The sequence below is a fragment of the Pangasianodon hypophthalmus genome, chromosome 6 (genome assembly GCF_027358585.1).
Source record: "Pangasianodon hypophthalmus isolate fPanHyp1 chromosome 6, fPanHyp1.pri, whole genome shotgun sequence".
Classification (NCBI taxonomy): Eukaryota; Metazoa; Chordata; class Actinopteri; order Siluriformes; family Pangasiidae; genus Pangasianodon; species Pangasianodon hypophthalmus.
Window position 1 is genome coordinate 7,395,464 of NC_069715.1, and position 25,490 is coordinate 7,420,953.

At 38.8% G+C, this 25,490-nt stretch overlaps 1 protein-coding gene across 1 annotated transcript; it reads left to right on the top strand.

Moving 5' to 3' along the window:
- The first annotated feature begins 2,337 nt into the window (after nt 1-2,337).
- On the top strand, nt 2,338-6,096 carry rnf7 (ring finger protein 7). The gene is made up of 3 exons (XM_026927618.3): nt 2,338-2,547; nt 4,628-4,675; nt 5,694-6,096. The coding sequence occupies exons 1-3, from the start codon at nt 2,370-2,372 to the stop codon at nt 5,810-5,812; spliced, it is 345 nt and encodes a 114-aa protein (XP_026783419.1). The 5' UTR covers nt 2,338-2,369; the 3' UTR covers nt 5,813-6,096.
- The last annotated feature ends 19,394 nt before the right edge of the window (nt 6,097-25,490 follow it).

The window sequence follows — 25,490 nt, forward strand, 5'->3', positions numbered from 1 at the left end:
AGGAATAAGCTATTATAAGCTGTTCTTAATATCACTGCCTGTTTTCCTCAAAAGCTGAGCTTTTTGCTACAACCATTAAGTGAAGAACATTAATTGAGGATTATTAAAGGAGGATTTTATCATAGTTATGTGTAGTTAGAGTAGACAGTGCTTATATGTGGTTAAAGGTAGAAACTATATCCATGCACTTTTTATTCTATTTACAAGAGATGTTTAATGGAAAAGTTCATTGAAACAACCTAGATGAATAATGGCTTAAATTGTTAAATTAAGTTCATTCTGACCTTAAAGTAAATAGTAAATCATGACCTCTTCTGTCAATGCTGACAGCTATATTAATGTCAAGTCACAGGCTTTTATATTCACATATTCTGTTTTCTACCTAGAATATTGTAGACAATTTAACTCACTAAAGACAGAATAACACAGCTTTTTTTTAAAAGTAAATTTTGCAACATGACTGTTCATTTCACATACTCTGTAACAACTGTGTCTATCATATTAAGAATATATAGAGTACCAATCAATTCATCATCATGATCAAGCTGCCTTCCAGAGTTCAGCTAATTAGAGGACCTCAGTGTCAGCCCTACTTGATAGATCAAGCTTTCACTATATACCACTTATATGCTTTTTATGTTTCTAAAAGAAATAGCAAAGACACTGAATGTCAGTTATCAAATCAGAGTTGTTGCTTTTGTTCTTTCGGCTGCTCCCTGTTAGGGGTCGCCACAGCGGATCATTGGTCCGCGTATTTGATTTGGCACAGTTGTTACGCCAGATGCCCTTCCTGACGCAACCCTCCCCAATTTTATATGGGCTTGGGACCGGCACTGGAAGTGCACTGTCTTGTGCAACCCCAGCGGCTGGGGTTGGTTCCTTGGCCAGGAATCGAACCTGGGCCTAACCACTAGTCCTCCAGGGACCCCAGTTATCAAATCAGAGTAAAAGCAGATTACCATTTATTGTTGAGTCTTTTAATATAGACATTTGTATTATTTGATTTAAAACAAACAAATACCTGGTGCACCAGGTAACATTGCTGCCACATTGCTGTCCTCGGTTTGATCCTGAGCTCAGGTTACTGTCTGTGTGGAGTTTCTGTGTGCTCTCACATTTCTCAAGTTTCCCCCTGACCAAGATAAAGCTGATACTTAAAAGTAATGAATGCATCTGAAATATGATCTTGAGTGTTATATAACTTTTTAATGAACTGATGTTGTAACTATGCTATTAAATGAATATACACCTAAATATTACTTTAACACATAAAAAAATAAGTTGATGTAGTCTTCATTGGAGATCAGATTTTAGATTTCTAACTTAAAATCACAAAATAGTCAGATAAACTGTTGACTGCCTTGGGTTATGTCATCACTTCTTTCACTCATGTTGATATGCTAGTTATAATATCTGTACAATGAGCTAGCATAGACATTAGAATGAGCAATATACCAGAAAAACTGCAAACTCTTATAACAGGTACAGCAGAACAAGACATGACTTTGCTACAGGACTGTCAAGAGCTTCAGGTGCATGTCAAAAAGTGTGTGCATGTTCATGAAGCAGGAGGGTCATGTCCAAAACTGTCAAGCACCTCATCATCCACACTCTTTTATTTATAACCAAATAACTCCTATAAAACACATTTATCGTAAGGTAAGATATTGGTGGAGATATCAAGGTCAACTGAAAAAGTGTAAAAATGACAGAGCACTATTCCCAAAAATACCCTAGTGAAAAAAACAATAGAAACCCTCATAGAAATTGTAATGGTTTTAATGGTTATAATGGGAACTGTATTGGTTTTAATGGAAACTGTAATGGTCCCTGTGGGTCTCTACTGGTAATTTGTTGCCTTCTGTTGGTGGCATGTTATATCTAGTGGATACCAATAATGGTAATAGTAGTGGTGTTAATGGTTAGCTGATGGTTTGTAATGGTATTTGTAGCGGGAACCATTACAATTTCTATGGTGGTTTCTATTGTTTTTGTCAGCAGGGTAATTTGTGAAGATGTCACTTAAAATGGAAGTTTGCCACCTTTCTCATTGACTAACATGGGAATGGGTTAAATTGTACTGCAGCCAACCACTAGAGGGCCTCAGAGACATTTTGGCTTCACTTTTAAAGCCCTGTTATGACGTTCTGCTTTATACAAACACTGCCACATTTTATTTTTTGCCCAGGTGAACGCCTGCATTTCTTTTCAGAAGGTCCCGCCCTTTCCGAGATACTTATTTACATACTGCCCGTTGATTGGACGGTGTGGAGAATGTAGCCAATCGTAGCGCAGTAGGCAGGGTTTGTTGAAATTCTTGTGTAGGAAAAATAACACGGCGGCCATTTTGTAAATGCTGCACTCGGGCCATGGCGGAGATGGATGACGGCGACGAGCCTGGGTTAGTGCACGCGCATAGCGGTTCATCGTCTTCATCCAAGTCGGGGGGAGATAAAATGTTTTCTCTTAAGAAGTGGAATGCAGTGGCAATGTGGAGCTGGGATGTCGAGTGTGATACCTGCGCCATCTGTAGGGTTCAAGTCATGGGTAAGTGTGGCTAACGCTAGGTGCTAACTGGCTATTAAACCTAGTTAGCCGAGTAGCTCCATTAGTTAGGTAGCTTGCTTTGCTAACAGATGTTTACTGTTAACCAAATTCTTTTTCTTAAGTCTTCTAATAAATGCAGTTTTCACAGTCAAATAGCAAACTCTCAAATGTCTTTTAGTGTTTGGACTTTCATTCAGGATGAGCTTTTACTAGCTTTAACCTTCCTAACATTATTGAGCTTGTATTTTTTCTTTTAGTATTTGCAACCATGCATTTACTGATGTAGCTTTATGATCCTTAACCAGTGATGGCAAATCTTTTCAGGGGAAAGTAGCCAATGCATGCTCAAAAAGTCGCCAGATGACGCCATGGACTATTTTGCATGGTCATTAAATCGTCAATATTATTTGCATATTTAAAAAATATAATAATATAAAGGTTTATCACAACGGAAAAAGTAATAAATTATAGCTTCTCTTACAGAAAGACAGTGTTTCTCTTGGCATCGCAACATATTTCTGTCTTTATAAAATACTCTATTTATATAATGACAAAATGTTATCATTTCTATTAAAAATGCAGTTTACATGAAGCAGTGGTAGGAAGTCTTGGGGAGAAAAAGACTTGAAGGAAAATAGTTTTGAAAGGAATAACTGACTTTTATTACCAGTAAATGTAACCAAGAAACCCTGCATCAAATTCAAGGCCTTGATGCTTATGTACAAGATGTTGCCTGGAACAGCACCCCTTCAGATTTATGTTCCCTCCCGCAACCTGCGATCAGTCAAAGACCAACTCCTGGTAGCTCCTACTCAGCGAGGCGTGAGGTCCCTTTCCAGAACCTTCAAACTGACTGGCCCTCAGTAGTGGAATGAACTTCCAACCTCACAGCAGGAAAAAAACGGCTAAAGACCCACCTCTTCCTTGAATGCGTAACTAAGCCCTAACTTGTCCCCACTTCCAAAAAAAAAAAAAAAAAATCTGCTGTTACATCTCTGTGCACTTTGCTCCTTTAGCATTCAATTAAAAAAACTTGTATAGCAGCACTACTTCTATTGTTCTCTGCTTGATACATCGCTTTTTTGCTTGCATTTTCTCATTTGTAAGTCACTTTGGATAAAGGTGTCTGCTAAATGAATAAATGTATTCATTTAGCAGATGCTTTTTGGATGCGTCTGGAAAAATTTGGATGCTTTTTGGATGCGTTTGGAAGGGAGGTTAAAAATGAAGACGTGTGAATGGGACGAACAGTGATCCATGATTGGTCACTGGGAAAATTGGCTTGTACAAGCACAACTCAGTCAAGCTTTACAACTCTGATGTGAGCTGGAGAGCTGTGTGACATGCAGGACAATCACTAATGTCTGCTCAAAAAATCACTGGATTTTCCCTAGGTTCCCTTTTTTTTTAATGCTACAGTAATGGGGTGTAACAAATCACCAGATCTAGCAAAATTTGCAGTGCTGTTCTTGAGCTTTTTTTTTTTTTTTTTTTTTCTTTTTCTTTTTCTTTTTCTTTTTCTTTTTTTCTTCTCCTAGTAACTGCAAACATGTGTATAATGGTGTGGCTATGTAACTTAATATTCCTTACATTGACATAGTACAGTGATTTGCTTAGGTATGACAACCACAAACACATTAATAAACTCAATTACAAGTTATTTAGGTACATTGATCATATATGTGTGCTTTGCAGGAATTATTGCAAGCTTTCGAAGGGCATTACCTTTCGACACAGTGTACGCTCATGGCATCTGGTGGTCAAAAGGATGAAGTACAGATAGTAATCTGCTGCATGCTGGCTAATACATGTGTGTTCCTATACTGCTTCAGAAGCATTATTTTTTAACAGTAAAGTCAATTGGAAAAGCTGACCTGATATTTGGATGTTGGATCATTATCAACACAATAGTGACACTGCCATCCAAATATCCATTCTGCTGTGGTCCTATTGTCAGGCCACAGTGGGGTGACCATAGATGAGCTGACATCAGTGTTTGTCTACCTATAAAATTGGCCTGAAGTGTAGGTATGCATAATAAAGTGGCCACTGAGTGTACTTGTGTTTGTTTATCTTGCAGATGCGTGTTTAAGGTGTCAGGCAGAAAACAAGCAGGAGGACTGTGTTGGTAAGGAAATCACTTGCAGCACACCAGAGGTTATAAATCAAAATTCAGTAACCTGCAGATGGCATCCAGTCAGCTTGAGTGAAATAACAGAATTAACAAAATCCACACTTTCTCACTCACACTCTTAACATCTCCAGTTCTTCAGTGTCCACAGGTCCTTAAAAAGTCCTAAATCTGAAATTATGTAAAGGTTCCATCTCCTGCCTTGATTTTGTTTTTCTATTGCCCTGAAGTCAATTTATAATATTTTTGTGGCTTTGTGTACAAAATTTGCCGCGACGTATTACATGGCATTGGTGATACCGTGTGCATCTATTTGGTGTCTGTAATGTCGTGTTTTGTCTGGAATTGTCTGCTGCTGTAACAAAACAGTTTCCCTCAGGGATCATTAAAGTACTCTGTCTCGCTATCTGTCTACAACTCGCAGGACAGCTACAAATACAGTAGTGGTACTGGCAAAAACATACACGCATAATAATAGACAGACATAATATTCTTATTACTTCAAGTTTGCTTTGAATAATGTTTGTTACTGAGACCCTGTTTTCTGGTGACTCCGGGTCATGCTGATTGATGCTGTAAGCAGAACGAAGTAATCTTTTTTTATTGCCACATGCTTAATTGGAAGCTGAAAAGACGGTTGATGAGAGACAAGGAGTAACATGCACACATTTAGGCACTTTCTTTTGTTTCTCATCCACTTCTTATTGCTTCTTACCTTTTTTCTCTTTAACTTTTCACAGTACACTCTTGGGAAATTTAGCACCTTTAGGTTCTTTGGTTTTCCCTCTGGAAAAACCCTAAACCTTTATGTAGCAGCCTACAACATTCCCTCTCGGAAAAGCCTTCAAGTAGAACCCTTTTAGGAGGCTAAGAATGCTTAAAACTGAGTTTACACTCCAGTCTCTGGCTCATTTTTGTTTCTGTAAAGGTCACAAAAAGAAGTGTTCTTGTTAAATTTTTAGTTACGCAAGGCGTGTATGTGATGTGTTCATTAATGTCTCCCTACCTTTCTCAGTTGTATGGGGAGAGTGCAACCACTCCTTCCATAACTGCTGCATGTCTCTGTGGGTGAAACAAAACAACCGATGTCCACTATGCCAACAAGACTGGGTCGTACAGAGGATTGGCAAGTGAGGACGTCCTCACACATCCACCATGTTCTTCATCCACTGTGGCCCCGTCTGGCTCTAGGACACAGGACTGAATCTTCAGCTGCCCAACATAACTCCAGTGTGTATGTTTGTGACTGTAAAATGGAGTGTGTGAACTTTACCAGAACTGGCACTGGCTGCTTGTACTCTGCCTCTCAGTCCTGCAGTAAAATGCATGAGACTGAAGCACTATACAGTCTCACTGCAGTATCTGAATGGTGCTGTGAATGTGTTTAAAGTATGTTAGAATAAAAGTAAAATATTAAAGGCCTGATATGAGTCTTCCCTTGGAAAGTGAGAACACAGCGATCACCCCTTGGTACCCGCAGTCTGTCTCTAGTGCTGTTCAATTGCTGTGACTCTGAATCAACCCAACTACAGGAAGTGAACCAAACATGCTGTGCAGTATGGGTTGTGAGCAGCATAACTAACGTGACATTGTGGGGGAAAAAGTCCCCCAAAAAATAGGAGACCCATCTCATAAAGAATTTATTTGCTAGTTACAGTTATTAAAGGCATAACTTGATCTAAAACTTTTTTTTTTTCCCTCAACTCACAATGGTGGGCTACTTTCACTGGGAAACATCTCCATGGTAACAGCCTTGAGACAGCTTCCCGATCCAGCCATGAGAAAGATTTCAATATGTTCTTCTTTTGTCAAAGGAATTCTTAAAGGCTATCTGAAAAAAAAATTCATATATAAACTAAGTAGAAATAATTTTGGAAAACATTTTGCTAAACAGTGTTAATTTCCCCTATGTACAGAAACTTTGGTGACACCCTGTAGTATATCATACGGTGAAAAGTCCTGGCAGGCATGTATATGCACAAAAGACGGTACTGAGGTGATTCTCACCACCCCTGGCAGTTAGAAGGGGTGAAATAAAGCCACAATCCAACTCTGGACTGGGTTTAGGCTTTTTCTGGCTCTTCCTGGAGCAGAGCCCAGCACATGACCTCTGTTCTTGTCTTTTAAAGTGAAAATTTAATATTATAAACAACTATAACATTCCGTGCTTTAAAACTAAATATCAGACCCTTGGATATTTCAAAGTCTGTTGGAGTACGTTGTTAGAGCTACCCTCATTAGTCAAGTAGATACTTTACAAATAATAGGAACATTAGTCTACACTGTTTTGATATTGCTTTTCTGGTAAACAATTTGAATTTAAATCATGCTGCATTTACCTTCTTGTAATGAAGTATTATTTTAATAAAATAAAAATAAAATCACTGTCACCTTTTTAACAACTGAGCCTGTAATATGCAGGAATAATGCTACTAATGTTGTTGCTCCTACTCCTCACTTGTGGTATCTTCAACATGAATAACATAACACGAATTATCCAGCAGGAGGTGATGTTAACTGAAGTGACGCCTGGAGTACAAGTGTTCCTAGTTGAGCAGTACATTTTATATGAACACTTATCATGTTTTAATAGTAATTCAGAAACAATGAAACACTATAAAGTGCATTCCTTTTTTCGTGGTTCTCAAAGTGGGTTTTGGTATCTATAATTTTTTTTTTTATGCAGTGGTGGGAGTCAACATTTGTCATTCTCAAAAGTTATTAGATTTATTTTTGCATTCTTATAGTTGTTAGCCTCCTTAAATGGTTACTTGAATTGAATGGGTTTAATCCAAATCTCAATAACTCAAAAACTAAGTAAGTCTATTAAAATGTCGCTTGGTTTTTATGTGTTCTGTGAATGGAAGGTTAAGGAATAAAAGCTCTATGACTGCAATAATTAGCCACAATAATAATTCTACATATTTGAATAATGAGCCTAATATCTGAATAGTTGGATGTTCTTTAAAATAAATGTGTGCAGAGGGGGTATGTGGAATTTTAATTCAGTTTATGTTAAAGGGGTCCCTGGCTGCAAAAGGTTTTGAGAACCCCTGATTTACACCACCAAAATATACTATATGGCCAAAAGTATGTGAACACTTGATCACACCCATATGTGGTTCTTCCCCCAAACTATTACCACAAAGTTGAAAGAACACAATTGTATAGAATGTCATGTTCCAGGATGCCAATATCCCTGTGCACGAAGCGAGCTCCATGAAGACATGGTTTGCCAAGGTTGGAGTGGAAGAACTCGAGTGGCCTGCACAGAGCTCACTGTGCTCCAAGCCTCCTCACCCAACATCACTGCCTGATATCACTAATGCTCTTGTGGCTGAATGAACACAAATCCCCACAGCCACACTCCAAAATCTAGTGGAAAGTTTTCCCAGAAGACTTTGGAATGAGATATTCAGAATGCACATATGGTTGTGATGGTCAGGTGTCCACATACATTTGGCCACATAGTGTAACTGTGTGTCTGTGGTTTTAATGAAGCTCTTACTTTTTTCACTGGACAAGATAAAAATCATTTCCAGCTGAAGTTTCACTTCATTCATTTAGTTATTAATTTATATAAAATCAGTGTCCTTGATACGTCTAGTCTGCAACAAATGTATTGCTCATTGCATTGCATCTCTGTTACATTATCACTGGCACTGTAATGTGTTTTATAGTTATACGTTCATTAAAGTGTAGCTATCCTGCCATCTAGTGGTACAGACCACAGATTTATACTTTCCAACTTTCTTCAAAAAAAAAAAAAAAAGTGCATTTATTATTTGTTTGATATGCAGATGAATTTTTGCCTATTTTATGTCTGATGCAGCCCATCAAATGGTGAAAAATCAGGATGTTAATGCTAATTGTGGTTTCTCTTGTTATTCGGCCATATCTCTTCAGAGCCTTTATGTATGGTTATCTGCAAGTAATAAACACATAACACATATTATCATCATCATTATTATTATTATTATTATTATTATTATTGCCCAATATATGTATTCATGTAGCTTGTTATATTAGAAAGACAGTGTGCCCATCCTGTTGTATTATAAGAGGAACCAGGTTTGTATCAGGTTTGTGGTGGGATGTTTCAGAGAATCTTCTCCCTACGTTAAGTAGGTTAAGATGGTTCTCTGAACCATCCCAGGTTGGTGCCTGGTTCCTGAGAGTTTCTAATCCAAACCACTGCGGGTTATACAGCAAGGTTATTTAAAGGGTAGAGAAAGTTCTCTGACCCATAATGTGCAACGAAACGTGAAAGTTATATTTCTGCAAAGTAAACTTTCCGGGAAAACCAAACAGGAACTAGAAAAAGATCTGGTCTTAGACTGTTCTGGGAATAAGTGTTAGCTGGGAGAGTGCAATTGGCAAGTACATTCACGTCTGACGCAGTGTCAGCATTAAATGCTGATTTTTACACAATAAAAGCGACGTGCAGTGTATGATGCTTTTCGGTGTGGCACGTTGTCCTCATGTCACAAATGAAAATCTGCTGCATATCACGTTTTCCCCAGTGTTACTGCTTTTCTATCTGGCACAAAATGTTCCCCATATTGATTTAAAAGCATGAATAGTGTTTTGATGTGCTATCAGTGCTTAACCAGGAGAGGGCACCGTAAGGTTTGGTTTGATCAACGTCATGAAGCTAGACTGATAAAGACTAGACTGCAGCATGTCTCATGTCAGACAACTGCACTGCTGCCTTTAACAGTGCCTAACAAGCATTCATTCATTCATTTCAGTCATTCATTCAATTTTTTTAAATGTTTCTTCAAGAATATCCAACATATAAACACTTTCAGATATGCTACTTGTAAATGTTAATTGGTAGAATTGAGCAGTGTTACTGATGCGATGGGAACAGATGTGTTTAAAATTATTAAATTACACATCTTACACATTATCGTGGGGGTTTGGCCATAGAAAGAGTGTCATGGGAGGAGAGTGTAATTTAAAAATGATCATTTGCCCTTAGGATCACTTTGGGTAGAAGAGTAGTTCTTATCAGCCCTCAGCTGGCTACTAATTTTATTGATAGGATTAGTGTAACAATTTGTATTTTCAAAATTGTATTTAAAAGATCACCAGTGTAACAATGACTTACCATAAGCTTCCAGTGAGGGACAAATGTGTATTGCATCCAGCTTGGGGTTCAAAATGCTCTGTGCAACCTCAAGCTTAAAAACAGTTTAACATCATGACCTCTGTTTATTGTAGGAACATCGAGCAGGCCTAGTTCTAACATAAATACATCACCCACTAGATTGAGGCTAATATTCTGGTTGTAGAATTACTCGATTGGCATGTGTCCTCACAGAGAATACAAAGCATTTTTGTTACTAAAAGTCTAAAGAAGAGCTTTGTGTGAAAGAAGGAGCAGGGAGGTATGAAGATGGGAAACAAGCATGTGGTTTTGGACACAGCGCAGATATTTGTCCTCCTCCTGCATGGTCTTGGACAACACCTCAGCCACGCCATAACAGGCCCCCCTGAGTCCAGTGGAAAGCTCGGGTCAAGGCATGCCGTGTGCTCTCGCCGAACTTTCCGTGCTTGAGCTCCATTTGGCTGCACCCTTTCGCCACACGGTCTGTTATTCTATCCTTAGTGCGAGAGGGCATGGACGGATATAGCCTCTGCTGGTCTCATTAGGAAAATAAGGCTTGTCTATTTGCGTTACATTGGAGAGGGTGAGGCTCTTAAACCAGAGGTCATCAATTTCAGACATGGAGAGTTGGAGTTCAGTGATTAGGTAATCAACACAAGAGTTATTTACAAAGCATAATAGTGTTTGTGCACAGAAAGCAAATGTATCTTAAACCTACAAATATTTTCATGACCTTTTTTTTTTTTTTGAGCAGGCCTCCCTTCTGCTTTAATGGAATGTTTTGAATGAAATTTTGAATTTAATTTCCATTCACTAAGATAAGAGATTGTGCTGCATTTGAACCCCCAAGTGTGCCAGCTGGCTTCCTTTCTGGCAGTGGCTTAAAATTTTATGTCTAAATTCCCATAGATGATGAACAGATCCATGCTCATCTTCTCAAGGTTTATTGAGACACTGTCTTCTCTTTTGTAAACAGAAAATGGGGGGAATACAGACTTTTACGTCACGTTACTATTCTTAGGGATTTTACTCCTTCATCATTGTCTTACAAATAATCATGTCACTTTCACTTCTACAATTTTCTCCATCTGAATCTGACAGGAGTTTATGACTTGAGTAACATGACGCTTTTTTTCAGCTACTTGGAAGAGTGTTTTATCATGTGTAAGTGTTTAGATGGTAGTTTTATATTATCCAGACATCAATCGGTAGCTCGCCACAGTTTCAGGCTCATGTTTCCTCTCAGCCACACGGCCAGTGTCCTGTAATCTCATTTAACAAGCTGACATATGGCTGCTAACACGGGACTAACATGAAACCCTCCACCACCAGATGCCTGCCTCATGCTTTCACACACCGCTAACACATCTAAGCAATAATAAGCAAACAGATACCCAGCTAACAGAAAACGTTATCAGCACCTTCAGTAAAATATTTGGCAGGTTTTAAAAAGGTTGGGCTAAAGTGTTACAAAAATTATGCAATGTTCTGAAAAAACTAGGAAATGTTTGTATTAATGCTGCAGAAATGTTGTAGGAGCATCTGAAAATGCTGTGTAAAAATGTTCTGAGGTCACCCAGATAACCTGACAGACTGGATATTCTGAAAACCAAAAGCACCTTTTACCATAACATCTAGAAATCATTCTAACCTGAAATTACTACACACACATGCTCAAATAAGCCTTACTGGTGTCACTGTTTTAGAATGATAGCATGTAAAGGTAGACTGTCTAAAAGTGCATTTTAGGACTATTAGGATAGCAGCATGTCTATTGAGAGGTGTGTAAAGGCAGGAAACAAACACAAAGCTTCTGACCAATTTATATGCTAAAGCAGTGTTTAAAGTCATTTGGATGATGTCCACAGCAGTAATCATGCACCCACACATGACATTTTAACAAAGGTAACATTCCAGTGTGTAAGTTCTATATCAGATGTGTGAGTGTGGATGTGAAGGATAAGATGTGTAGTGGTGTTCACACCAGACTCAGAGTTTAGAGTAGCCACACTAATGGAAACCTAAGACTCAATCTGAGAGCCTCGGAGCAGTGAGGAGAATACACAGGGAGACATCTGCGGCTCACATGATGACAGTTAAACTCCCACAAAGATGTCTCAGGACATTTTTTTCCAGACGTGTGTGTGTGTGTGTGTGTGTGTGTGTGTGCACGCGTACAAAAAAGAGATGACATGGACAGCTTAGGCCTTTATCCAAAGCATTGAAAAATGTCTGCAGCTCCTTGTGCAGTCTTTGGTAAACACACACACGTTATGGTGTGAAGAGGGTGAAACATCCACTTAGTCAGCAACACTCTCTCTAACGTCTCTTAAATCTCAGAACACACACGCACTCATAGGCGCAGGAGCAGTTGCTATGTGAGATCAAAGTGACAGTGTGAGTAATTTAGGAGCCGTGTTTGCGACACGATCTGTCTCGCCTTCAAAGAGCCGCATCTTCAGGATGTTCTCACCTAACGTTCCTTATAAGCCAGACTGTACGTGCTCAAACACCTTGCTTGATTATACCCTCTCTCTTTACATTTGTGTGTGTTCAAATATACGTGCATGCATGCAGCTGACCTCTGAGTCATGTGCATATCAGACTGTTTTCTGACTGTGTGAAGTTTGCTATGGCTGACACACCTGATTTGCTTATTATCACGCTGTGCAAGTTGGACCATATGTGTTGTGAGGAAGGATAACATCAAACTGTGCAGGCCAGTATGTTCCAAGGGCTGGAGTTGCCTTGAAAACTGTTGCCTTAATTTAATTAACAGCTGTACAATATACTCTTTCCCAAGTGAAATATACACATGGTGACATGTGGCATTTTGCTGGCATGGTTTGAATCCTATTGTCTCCTTAAAGAAAGTTATCCTTTATCCTATGATGAAACATTTCTATCCTGATGGGATTGGTCTCTTCCAGGGCTCACTGAATGATTTGATGAGGATGCAAATAATGTAAATCATATGATATGGTCTTCACAGTCACCAGATGTCAACCCAGTTGAACACTCCTGATTTCAGCATGTTAGACAGTGCTCTCCTCCACCATCATCAAAACACCAACTGAGGGAAAACTGATCTTTTGGAAAAATGATATTCATCGCTTCAGAGATTTGTATAATTAATGCCACGGTGTTTTAAATCTGCCCTGGTGGCTGGTGGTAGGCCAACACTTTAATAACACTCTTTATGTAGGGTTTTTTCCCCTTTAATTTGCCACTAAATTAATTACATACAGTTTTAGTATGTTAGTTCTAAGGGTGCAATGCAATGCAATGCCGCTATCTGTATCTGTTTATGTGTTCAGTGCTCAAAATATTTGTATCTGTATTCAGACTTGTAACCTAAGTGGGTCTAGCCATTTTTTATGAACCCTAACACTATGCCTCTGTCCAGAAACACTGGAAAAATCCTACATGTACAAATGCCAGCACTGTCTGTGAATACCCGCACTGACAGTTCCTCAACCTCAGCTGCATCACTCCAGTTCGTAATTGGTCTCAACTAGTGATGTGTGCAGGACTATATTTTTAATCCCACTCACACAGTTAATATTTTTGTTCGTACTTTCCTGCGATACTTTCTAATGAATTTAGTTGATTCTAATGTAAACAACCTAGTTGTCTAATTTAAACCAATGAGACAACTGACCAGGCAGTTACTAAGGACGAGTGAATGAAAGCTGTAAGTGCATTGCACAGTGCTGCAAGTTTATGTTAATGAACATACTTTCTCTGTCGTTCTCTGTCCTGTGAGATTAATATATGAGCAATTGTGCCCGAATGAAAGTAAAAACCTCCTGGCAAGCTTTCTAAAATAAATAAATACAAACAAACAAAAAAAATGAATAGTTCATCTCCTATTTGTATTTATATTTATTCCTATTTGTATTGCAACACATTATCTGTAAGTGTAGTGTATTCATAGTCAGTTACATGCCTAGTCTGTACATACTAAAGCTACTGTATATCAGTGACAAGGAAGGGTATGTTTCCCACATCTTTTTGGTCTGAGAGGCTACTGAATTGCCGGTTTGTTAGGTTTAATAGGTGTACCGATCTAGTAACTATTCCCGTTCCTAGCCTTTAAAGTTTACACTAATTTCCCAGTTTAGTAAAAGTTAGGAATGTGGATGTGGCTGCTGTTCACAAATTTTTAAACAGACTTCTTTGTCAGTAGTATTATGAGTTCTGTATGTGTTCAGCAAGAGAAGGTCTGAATCAGTAGCTCTGTTTATAGGCCCGGTTGCCATGACCCTGGTCGGCCATGCTCATCAGTTTACTCTGCCACTGAGGCTTGCGTTTATTTGTTCTTTTTTACTTTCAGTTTTGTAGTGCTCATTGCTTGAATTCTTGACATTTCCACAAATAAGTGAATTCCATATCCAAGTCCAAAAGCAACACCATACGCCAACCTCATGAATTCTCTCTCCCTCTCATTCTTTCTTTCCCCTTTCTCTTTCTTTGTCTTTCAAACTAAGGGGCATTTTAACTGTTTTCTTACCCTTAGGTGTCCCTGATTTCCTTGGCAACTGCCTTGATCCCTGTATCCTCAGACAGTTTTCAGAATCATTTATTTCATTTTTTTTTTTATAGTGTAATTCATTCTAGTTAATAAATATTGTTTTCTCAGTGTGTTGAATAAACATTAATGTCTATCAGGGATTAAAGCATAAATGTCATTTATTTTATGACTTTTTCCAAGATATTTATGAATAAAACCTCTCTCTCTCTCTTTCTCTCTTGTCTTAATCTACTATATACTATATGAAGTCAATTTCTCTCCCGTTGGATGTACTTCAACGGCAGCTAGGCGATTAACAGAACATTTGTTATGTCAGGTTTTACCAGGTAAAAGATCTCTAAGCTCTTCTGCCAAGGACAGACAAATGGGAAAACTTGGAGGAGACTATGCACACAAATTATACAGCATAAACCAAAATCCCTAACACTGAGATAGTATTACATGTGCAAATGTACTTAAACAAACTGTAATTCCCCGCTTTTGTGGTCTTGAGGCTTGGCTGCAGATTTCTTGCTCTTGTTTTGTGTGTGTGTGTGTGTGTGTGAGAGAGAGAGAGAGAGCATGTAAGAGTGAATAAAATTGTTAAGAAATACAGGCAGGCAGATGGAAGTTTGTAAATGTAGTAGACTAATAACATTATGGAATAATTGGACATAAAACTTCAAAGCCGTAGAGAAAATGAACCACAGTGTAATCCAGCATGTCCCATCAAGCCGCTTATTGTCACATGCATCTCATTTTCACCCAAAACAGATGGTAATACAATGTGTCAGGTGTGGAAAAGAGTGTATCAAGTTATAATCTAATCACAGTGCACTTATAACATTCTTGCTCAGTGGTGTCATTTGATTGGCAGTTGGCATGAAGGGAAGGAAGGAGCTGGAGGTGTGCCAAACCCCATTAGCAGCACCATCTTCACCTACAGATTTTTGCTCAAAGTTAGATTTAGGACTGAAGATGAATGTGTGTATGATAAGATGCAGAGATGGGACTTGTGGGTAAGTGTAACCTCCCAGAGCTCAGACAGGAGCTGACCTGCACAACTCCAAAATCTGCCAATCAGCAATGCTGTGCATGTAGATCAATGATTGGTTGAGTAGTGAAGTAAACACAAGGGCTGGGACAAACCTCAAACAATATTTGACCCAAATCAGAACTAGCCCAAAAAAGTAGCCCCTCTGGCCATTTCTATCCACGGGGGCCAGCCAGGTGCTTGGTCAGTCCCTTGTCATCTAGAGATTAATGCAACTTGCTCCTGGCAGGTACACCCTTGTGTGCCGTCTGATCCTTGCAACTGATCCAGAATGCAGCTGCATGACTTGTTTATCAACCTCCCCAAGTTCCCTCGACTGCGGTCCCTCCACTGGCTTCCTGTCGCTGCCCGCATCAGATTTAAAACACTGATGCTTGCCTTCAAAACCAAAAACAGACCAGCTCCCACCTACCTGAAGGCACATATCACACACAGCTCTGTACCACACTTCCTCCAAGCCCCTAGAACAACCTGACTCGACTCACCATCCTTCAAAGTGCAGGAATGCATCAAGATATGCGTAAAGAGTCTTCTCTGTCCTGGCACCCAGGTGAAACAGAGACTAAATACCTAGCTATTCACCAAGCACTTGGATTAGCACTTATTATCTATTAATAATCCATTGCCTTGTGTTTTCTTTTCTTACTATACTAACTTTGCCCTAACAGGGCTTTATCTTAATGGTATTCTTAGTCCCTGACCTAATGAATTAGCATAAGGATGTGCAACATCATAGTCAATTAAAAAAAAAAAAACAGTGTAGTGACAGTAAATTCCTTGATGTAAGAAGGGAAAAACTTTATTGGACATCTGGAGGAGTGCATGAAAAACAACAATGTAAACAACACTTGCATCTAGTACAATGCATTCTTTTTTTCTATCTATCCTCTCTAGTAAAGTCAAATCTAGGCCCCCAGAATCATAGTGCTACAGTTAATATGAAACAGTTACAGACACGTGGATAGTAGTACAATGACAGATGTCAAAAAATAGCTGCAGTATGAACAGAAATGACGTGCTTATGCATGTCTCTTTTGTAAAGAGTGGCATAATGTTTCTCCACTACAGTGAAACACAGGAGTTTATTCAGTGCATGTTTTCTGTACATTCTGATCTGCCCCCTAGAGCACACTTTGACTTTATGTGCAAGTATGTTAGCAGACACCTATGTAAATATCTGACAGTGCATGCACACCTTATACTCACATGTTCACAGACGCATACGCAGAGATCAGTTCTAATGCCACTCTGTCTGGAATTGATGGTTTGATGCTTTTACATCATTAAATTAATATACTTCTTGCGTCTACTGAAATAGAGTCTATGGCAAGGATTTTTTTAATAAGTCAGTATATAGGTCTTTAGATTTACCTCTGACATGGATCATCCTCAGTTTCTGGTGTCACTGGCATGGCCACCCTTTTTCCACAAAATCACCAGCTTGAAATTAGAATTAGACTTTTATTCATGTTAAACATGGAGAAAAAGAAAGAAGTTCATAATGATATCATCCTTTTTGGCTTTCTGACCATTAAAGGATGTGGAGAAATGCGAATAGCATGATGGAATTCGGAACATTTTACACATTATTTGCAATACAGTTAAATGTGGTAGTCAGAATTCAGGCCAAGTGTTTACTTTGGTCAGGTTTAAAAGCAACCACTCTTTTAACTAGTGAGGCTGGAAGCAATGCAAGACTGACGCTGAGAATACGGGAGCAAAAAAATCCACAGTCTTTACTAAATGTCCATGTGGAAAAAAACAGAAGAGACACAGTCAAGTACAAAACTCTCCATACTGCATAAACAAACAAAATAAGAGAACAAAAAAATGTCAATTATAGCAACAGGATGTTTACAGATGTTCCTTATCACAGGTAACAAAATGTGTTAGTGAAAAAACTAGTGAAAAAAATCAGTTCAAATGTTTGCATGTCCCTTGTGAGAAAAATATTTATATTTATATAAATATTCTCTAATAACCTGCCACAGTTTGCCTTTTTAACTGCCTCTGAGCAGCTTTTGGCTCCCCTGAATTTTTTCCTGGCAGATCTGTTATAACTCTGCCAGATGTCATACAAGGCCTTCTCCAAATCAGGTCTGGACAGGTCTAGAGGGTCATGGCAAAATTATTTTTTTTGTTTGTTTTTAACAGACTTTTTTTTTTTTCATTCACTTTCATTTCCCTTAGCAGCAATTTTTTTCATTAGCAACAGTTTCATTTGGTCTGCTGCTAAGATGCAAGAGTTTATCACAGTATACCAAACAAAAATGTCCAAATAATAAATGTCTAAATAATAATTTGTCAATATTTGCTAGAAGCCAAAAAAAAAATGTACTTTCAAAGGCTTTTTAATATGGAAGCCCAGAAAGGCCATGAGTTATTTCCTTTTTTTCTTTTGATCTTGATCTCAAGATCTTCCCAAGATCACAAATTATTTACAGTATCTTGTTATTTTGCAATTTATGCAAATTATTTTCTGAGATCCTGTAGCAGAACACTGTCATATATTAGTGTTGTGGTGATTCTGCAGTAATTACATCCTATTTCCAAAGATTTTGATCACCATTTGTCTTGTGAACTGCAAACCATGTAGGCTGCATCTTTCAAACATCATGTGATAACCATTGAGACGTCCCGGTCCCTCAGATTGGCTGGCAATGAAATCGATCACCCATTCAGTATCTCTACAGTGTCCATGACAATATAGTTGCAGATTTCTGAGTTGCATTCATAAGTGACAGACACTAATTTGGAAATTGTCTTGCACTGACAAACATACAGCTACATGGTTGGATAGATGACAGATAGATAGATAAGATAGAGAGAGAGAGAGAGAGAGAAAGGTACTTTACTGATCCCAGGGGAAAATTGGTAGAAATAAAGTCAACCATGATGTACATGTATACCTAATCATGCATTTCAACATCATGAGAAAAATAAGTTGTGATCTCGAGAAAACAAATTTTGTTATGTTGAGATCACAAGGACAAAAAATACCTATGGCCTTTCTGGACTTCTGTATTTTAAGGATTCGTAAAGGGACATCTGTTAAAGGGAAACCCTCTTTTTTTAGGAGGAACTTTTTTTAAGAGTGTAACCATGCCACACTATTCCATTCATACCACACTATTCCATCCCTATCAAATCAAATCTTGACCTTCAGCCTCCACACTGATCTGGCTGCCATTATTAAAAGGACTTTCAGTTGATCGCTCTCTCTCTCTCTCTCTCTCTCTCTCACTCTGCCATTTGGATTTGCAGTGCACTGGAGTCTGTTTATCCCATGAGGACGGAGCAGGTTGTGCCTCTCCTCTATTCGAGCTTAATGAGGCCTGAAGGTCTCAAACTGCTCTCACCTGTTGCCTCTGGCAGTCCCCAGCCCAACAATTAGTGCTTGCTGGCCACAATACACGCTTTGTTTCTCTCCTCACTACTTTCTCCTGTTCCCCCTTGTTCCCTCACTCTCACTTACTCTCTCTCTCTCAATACCACCCTTGTTTCCTTTTCTGCAATGTTATCATTTTCATTCTCATTGCCTTACTTATTTTCTGTCAATCTCTCCTGTTATGCCTGTTATCTGTTTCTCTAATACTTACCAGAGGCATGTTTGTGTGTGTGTGTGTGTGTCCTGTAAAAGTAACTCATAGTAATTCACAGTCAGAGTTGTCAGGTTTGAATTAACGGGAAAGTTCGAACTGAAAGCAGTATGTCCAACGACCCAGTCCCAGATTTATGGTACAACTTAACACAGAGCCACCGACATCATAACAGTAAACAGTTTACCTTAAACTGTCTAAAATCCTACCATACCATCTGATCTATACTAAGTAGTTTGTCATTATACCATTGGTGTTTGCATTATTTAAGCATCCTGTTTAGTGCACAGGCGGCATAGTTACGTGGCAGGTCATATTGCCACTTCACAGCTCCAGGGTCCCGGTTTGATCCTGAGCTCGAGTTACTGCCTGCGTGGAGTTTCTCGTGTTCTCCCTGTTCTGAGTGGGTTTCTACCGAGTTCTCTGGTTTCCTCCAACCTCCCAAAAACAAGAGAAAGGTGGACTGGGTGTGCTAAATTGCCCCTAGGGGTGAATGTGTGTGCACTTCCAGTGTTCCTGGGACAGGGTCCAGATCCACCACACCTCTGACCAGGATAAAGTGGTTACTGAAGATGAATGAATGAATATTTAGTGTGCAGAATGGGGTTTAGGGTGCAGTCTTGAATTCTTGCTGAATGTGTATAACTTTCCTCTCCCAGATTAATCGTCATAATGATGAAAGATACGGCACAGCCCACATTACAAAATGGTCTTCATTAAATATCATTAAATACCAAAATCACTTAAATTAGTGTGTCTAATGACATAAAAGGAGGGAAATACTTCCTTCCTAAAAGCTTGTTGGGTCCCTTCTTGTGTTTTTTTCAGATTTTTGCAGCTCAGTCCAAATTTCCCCAAAGATAATTTTCATTCTACAGGGCGCATGAGAGAGAAGTTTCTTAAACATATACAGTACACACACACATACACACACACACACACACACACTATTTTCAGTGGAAGTGGTCACGTACTGCTCTTTTATGAAGGGAAAGTGCAAAAGGCAGTTCACTCCAGGTCCCAGAAGACTGCAAAACAGACTGTTCTTTCAATACTAGATATACAACAGGCGGCCTTTAATAAGAGGCTCTTTACTAAATGAATGAGCATGCTAATGTAGAGTTAGAGGGAAAAAAAAAAAAACTGGCGTTATCACAACAGTGTATTAACTGAGCTGTATGACTATTACAATTAAGGATGGTGCAACTTTTCAATCCAGTGTGCCTTTGATGAGAGGTTTTTCAGAGTGAAGAAGAGTTTCACTTTCTCCCTCTGAAATTTCATTTCACCTTTATGCAATATCTACAATAACTAGTTTCAGAAGTAGAAAATTCAGCCTGCTGGAAAATGGATATGTTACAAACCACAGATCTGTGCTTCTCCAGGCTCTCTCACATCACCCCACTGCTGGGACCTCGCCTTCAGAGTGATGAATCTGAAAATAACAATAAGGCCTGAATGATAAAGAGCTCTCAATGGAGCATAACTATTTGAACAGTTCTTTAAAATATCTATTTGATGTTCTTGCATTCAGTTCTGCAAGACTAGCCTTATGTGTTACCATGGTGTTGCTGAATGCACAAAAAAGCCTTGCACATCTGCATCTTTATTTATTTATCTCATCTTTCATAGCTGAGGAGAAATTATTCATGTAGTAGCACACACAGTCCACAGCTCAATTTGACTTAGAAACCTTCCAAGAAGCCAAGGAACAGCAGCACACTTCTCCTTTCTTTAACTAATGCAGCCCAAGTGTGCACTTCCCCTTCTGGCCTTTGTGCTCCCGTAGATAGAGAACTTGTTTATGAGTTCAACCAACCTGTACCCCCAGGAACTGTGTTTCTCAGCATGACCTGCGCCAGTCTGAACCCTGATTGGCTGACAGAGTCCCCAGGCTAAGGAAGCAGATGAGAGTGAGGCTGTAAATCACACACTCCAGGCAAGACGCCCAGATAGTCAGGGAAGTGCGAGAGGCCTTACAGCACAGTAAAACTCATCCCTGGGTACCAGACCCATAACTCAGCACTCATTTAACCTGAACTTTTTACTCACAGCAACAGCAGTTTTTTCTGAAATTTATTCTGTTACACTACACTACTTGGACAGAAGCCTATTCTGAAAGTGATGAGATTTACAAGACAGAATTTGTAACTGCAATCCAAAGATATAAAAATCTCAGTCAATAAGTTATATAATATTTCTATGAATTAACAGGTATTAAAATTAAGAAATATAAAAACTTTTATTGGAACAGAAAATGAGAATAACAGGAAACATATTTATAGACAGAATTCCACTTTTAGCAGAGAGATATGAATCTTCATTTTTGTAGTCAGCATGCAATGATCTAAATGTAGGCCTGGATAAAATACTCTCTAGACTCTCCAAAACATTCTTTCTCGTGGTGGTTTAGTAATTTGGTAATTAGATGTTGGGCTATACACATTGTAATTTTGTGGTTGCCAGTTTGTCACAGAGTATACCGCATAATTTCATAAAGTCAGTCTTACAAGGTTATGGGGTCATGCTCCTGAATGATCTGGCGTATGTTGGTGATTTTCAAAATATGTTCTTTAAAATGAAAAAAAAGTATGATCCACAGTTTTTATCAACCCAATAATGTCAATTGATAATGTCTCTGAATCTTAAAACCTCAGCATTGTGCAACTACATGCAGCAACAGAGACCACACTTGCTGAATGCAAACTATTAAAAAAAACTCTACAACTTGGTGGTTTTGTGGTAAAGTGTAAAGTTCAACTGAGTCATAAATATTGTACTTTGCCAACAGATTCCATCTTGATAGCTCTTTCTGTCTCTTGGTACATACAATACAAATCAGTGTAAATTTGCCATGTAAGTGACGGAGAGATGCCTGATACCTTTGGAAAGTTTTTCTCTACAAAAGAATAAGCTTATTCAAGTCTACCACAAGTATATACACATTAACTACAAGTTTACTAATTTATACTTGGGTCATAGACAAATACAACTTTATTATCATTGTAAAGTACAGGCACTCAGCAGTGAAATGCATACTTATGTTCACTTTTGACATAATAGCATGTCTAAGTATATTTAGTGCACCACATACCAAGTAAACTGTTTCTTTTGGAAGGTCTTTAGGTGAGGAAACTATTCATCTTTATTTTAATGATTTTTCATTTTAATTGTGGTATCTGCTTACAATACAGTTTTATTAACTGTATATTATGTGGTTGTGGGGGGGGGACTTTGCACCTCCAGGGTTGGAGATTCGAATCCTGCCTCCGCCCTGTGTGCGCAGAGTTTGCATGTTCTCCCTGTGCTTCGGGGGTTTTCTCCCCCCAAGTCCACAGACATGCATTGTAGGCTGACTGGCATTTCCAAATCGTCTGTAGTGTGTGTGAATGGGTGTGTGAGTGTGTGCGATTGTGCTCTGCAATATGTTGGCACCACGTCCGGGATGTCCCCCAACATGAGCCCTGAGTCCCCTGGGATAGGCTCCAGACTCCCGCAACCCTGTGTAGGATAAGCGGTACGGAAGCCCCACCCCCACCCCCCTTACCGTGTAGCACTTCAGCAACACTAATTAACTTTAATCATCCTGGATAAATAAAGCTGACCTGACTTGACTGATGAAAATATGAATCAAAAAGTCAGAACAATTTTTTTTTATAATTAGGTTTATTTTATAATTTAGGTTAGGTTAAGTGGCACAGCAATAACATGTTTGCCCTGTGGACTTAAGATCACTAGTTTGAATCTTGGCGATGCCATAGTAAAGACGTGTAACTTCAAATCAATATACCGTTTATGTCCATGTACTGTATATGGCTAGTGTACTAATGGTACACTTAGAACTGTAATATGTTTATTCCTTTTTTTTACCAATTTAATCTGAAGCAATAAAGAACTAGGTTTAGTGTACTAGTATAGTTAAGTATCATATAATACTGTATATGTACTTAATACACTTGTACACTTGATCGTCTGAAAGACTAAACCGGCATGATAAGAGTGTCAGGGATAGAAGTTTAAAGTAATGCAAAGTGCACGCTTTTTGACACTGTTCTTCAGAAATGCAGTGATGTGGACATGTTACAACAACTATCCTCATCCTCTCTGAGTAACACAGACAACATCTCAGCCAACCACTTCTTTTATTTAGCCTTCTGCAGTCAGGCATGCCTTTGCCTCCACTTTCTGATTATCAGTTCAAAGTAGCTTGATTGGATGATCATTATGAATTACAGTATTTTCCTAAATATATTCTTACATAATAAATCCTATTCAAAGATTGACTAGCTATCCAAATGTGTTTGTATGTATATAGACATGAATAGATTTATGCATACACACACACTCATTTTATTCTTACTGTTCTTTTAAGGACCTTCCATTGACGTAAAGAATGTAACAAGAAAAATAATCCATGACAGGGTGGTATGGCCAGATGCAGACCACCCCAAAGTGGATTATTTTTTCTATAACACCTCATTCCAAAGTGTTTTATTCTTCTTATACCACAGCAATTTGCCAACGATTGTAATTCTTGTTTTATTAAACAATGACACTTTGTGCTTTTTAACCATTTATAGTTACATTAAATGCTGTGGAACATCCACGAGATAAGTTAGTTCCTGTTATCATTTAAATTATAGCAGTTATAAACAGTTATAATCTCTCTGCTGAAGTTAATAAGACAGAAAACGCAGCTTGTCATTTTACTGAGAAAACATCCATCCATTTTCCATCCCACTTATCCTACACAGGGTCGCAGGGGAGCCTGAAGCCTGTCCCAGGGAAATCAGGGTAGGACAGAGTGCCAACCAATAGCAGGGCACAATCGCACACACATTCACACACTATGGACAATTTGGAAATGCCAGTCAGCCTACAACGCATGTCTTTGGACTGGGGGAGGAAACCTGAGTACCCGGAGGAAACCCCTGAAGCACAGAGAGAGCATGCAATCTCTGCGTACACAGGGCGGTGGCGGGATTCGAACCCCCAGCCCCGGAGGTGTGAAGTGCGATGTGTCCTTATAGAAAGCTTTACCATAAGAAATATTATATATTTTTCTTTGTTGACTAACAACACATTTTCTTAATCTATATATTATTAGTCTTAAATTATGTGGAGCGTCCCTGTGAATGAGCTGTTACTATAGAAATGATAAATTATTAATATATAATTTGAATGACAGATGGGACAATTGTCTGAGCTGATGTTACAGAAATTTAATCAACACCTTCAGATTTGAGAATTCAACAGCACTGTGGTATAAATAATTATTAATGCCGCAAGGAAACCTTTTGATGCTTTTAGTTTTTTAAATAAAAGCCGCAGTTTCTGTTAAAAAGCAGTTTTCCAATTCCAGATATTCCTATCTTTGTGGGGACTCACCAAGATACTAAATGTACCCCACACACGCACAAAATGATGTTAAAATTGTTATTATCGGTACTATATTATCGATTTATTTATTTCTCTGTATGAGAGTTTACCTAAGTGTTTTTTTAAATTGTGTGTGTTGTAACATTGATTGGCTCATTGCTTCATTTTCTTGAGCAAAATGAATAATGATAATACAGTAGACTTTTATTTGAAAGTTCTCTCTTCCTGTCCTCTGTCTCTTCCAGTCTTCCTCAGTGTAATCTTTTGAAGTTACCAGTTTTACTGAACCTCACTTCCTGTTGTCACATTTCATTATGAAGGTCTGCACTAGTTCCTGTAAAACATGCTCTGATATGGGGTCAAGTGGGGGCTTTTTTCACACAGAGCCTTTTTATCAATCTGCTATCTCTTCCATCTACTTCCTGAAGACAGCATGAGGGCTCTTTCCAGCCCTCCTCCACACTCCATCGCTCTTTGTGCTTTCTGTTTGTTAGGAGGTGAGTGTGGTTATGAATGAAGAAAGAAGACGACGGCAGGTCTGAAATGGCTGCGCTTTGCATGTTTGAACTCTTTCCTGCACACAAGACGTAAGCAAAGCATAAGGACGGTCTGTTCTTTTCAGGACTAGGGAGTAATCGCTAACAGATTTTACAACAGCACATAGCCACCTATCAGAGGGGGTCTCCAGTGGGGTTTGGGCTGAATAAAAGAAACATTTGTATTTAAGTTTCATTGGATGGATCTGTTTTTAGGAAGGCATGTTTTTTTTAAAGTGACGTGGGCACTCTCTCTCTCTCTCTCTCCCTCTCTCTGTCTCATGATGTGTTTTTGCCCCATTTGATGGGATGATGGTCCAATGGTGAGGAATTACTGCCTGCTTATTGCGCATGGTGGTATTAATATACCAAATGCACGCTTTAGTTACATGAAAAGAACTCTTGGCTCGAGCATGTTCAGCTTAATAGTAGGTGTGTGAGAGGATAGAAATGTTGAATGTGAGAATGTTTACTATGACTACGTGTCAGCCAAACGTTTTGCGTGCGGACTGGTGCATGCCATTTTGCTCCTGGATTTTGGTTTGCGTCTGTTTATGTACACTGCGTATGAACTCTGAGAGGCTGCTCCAAACGGACCAATAGACTTCTAAATAAATA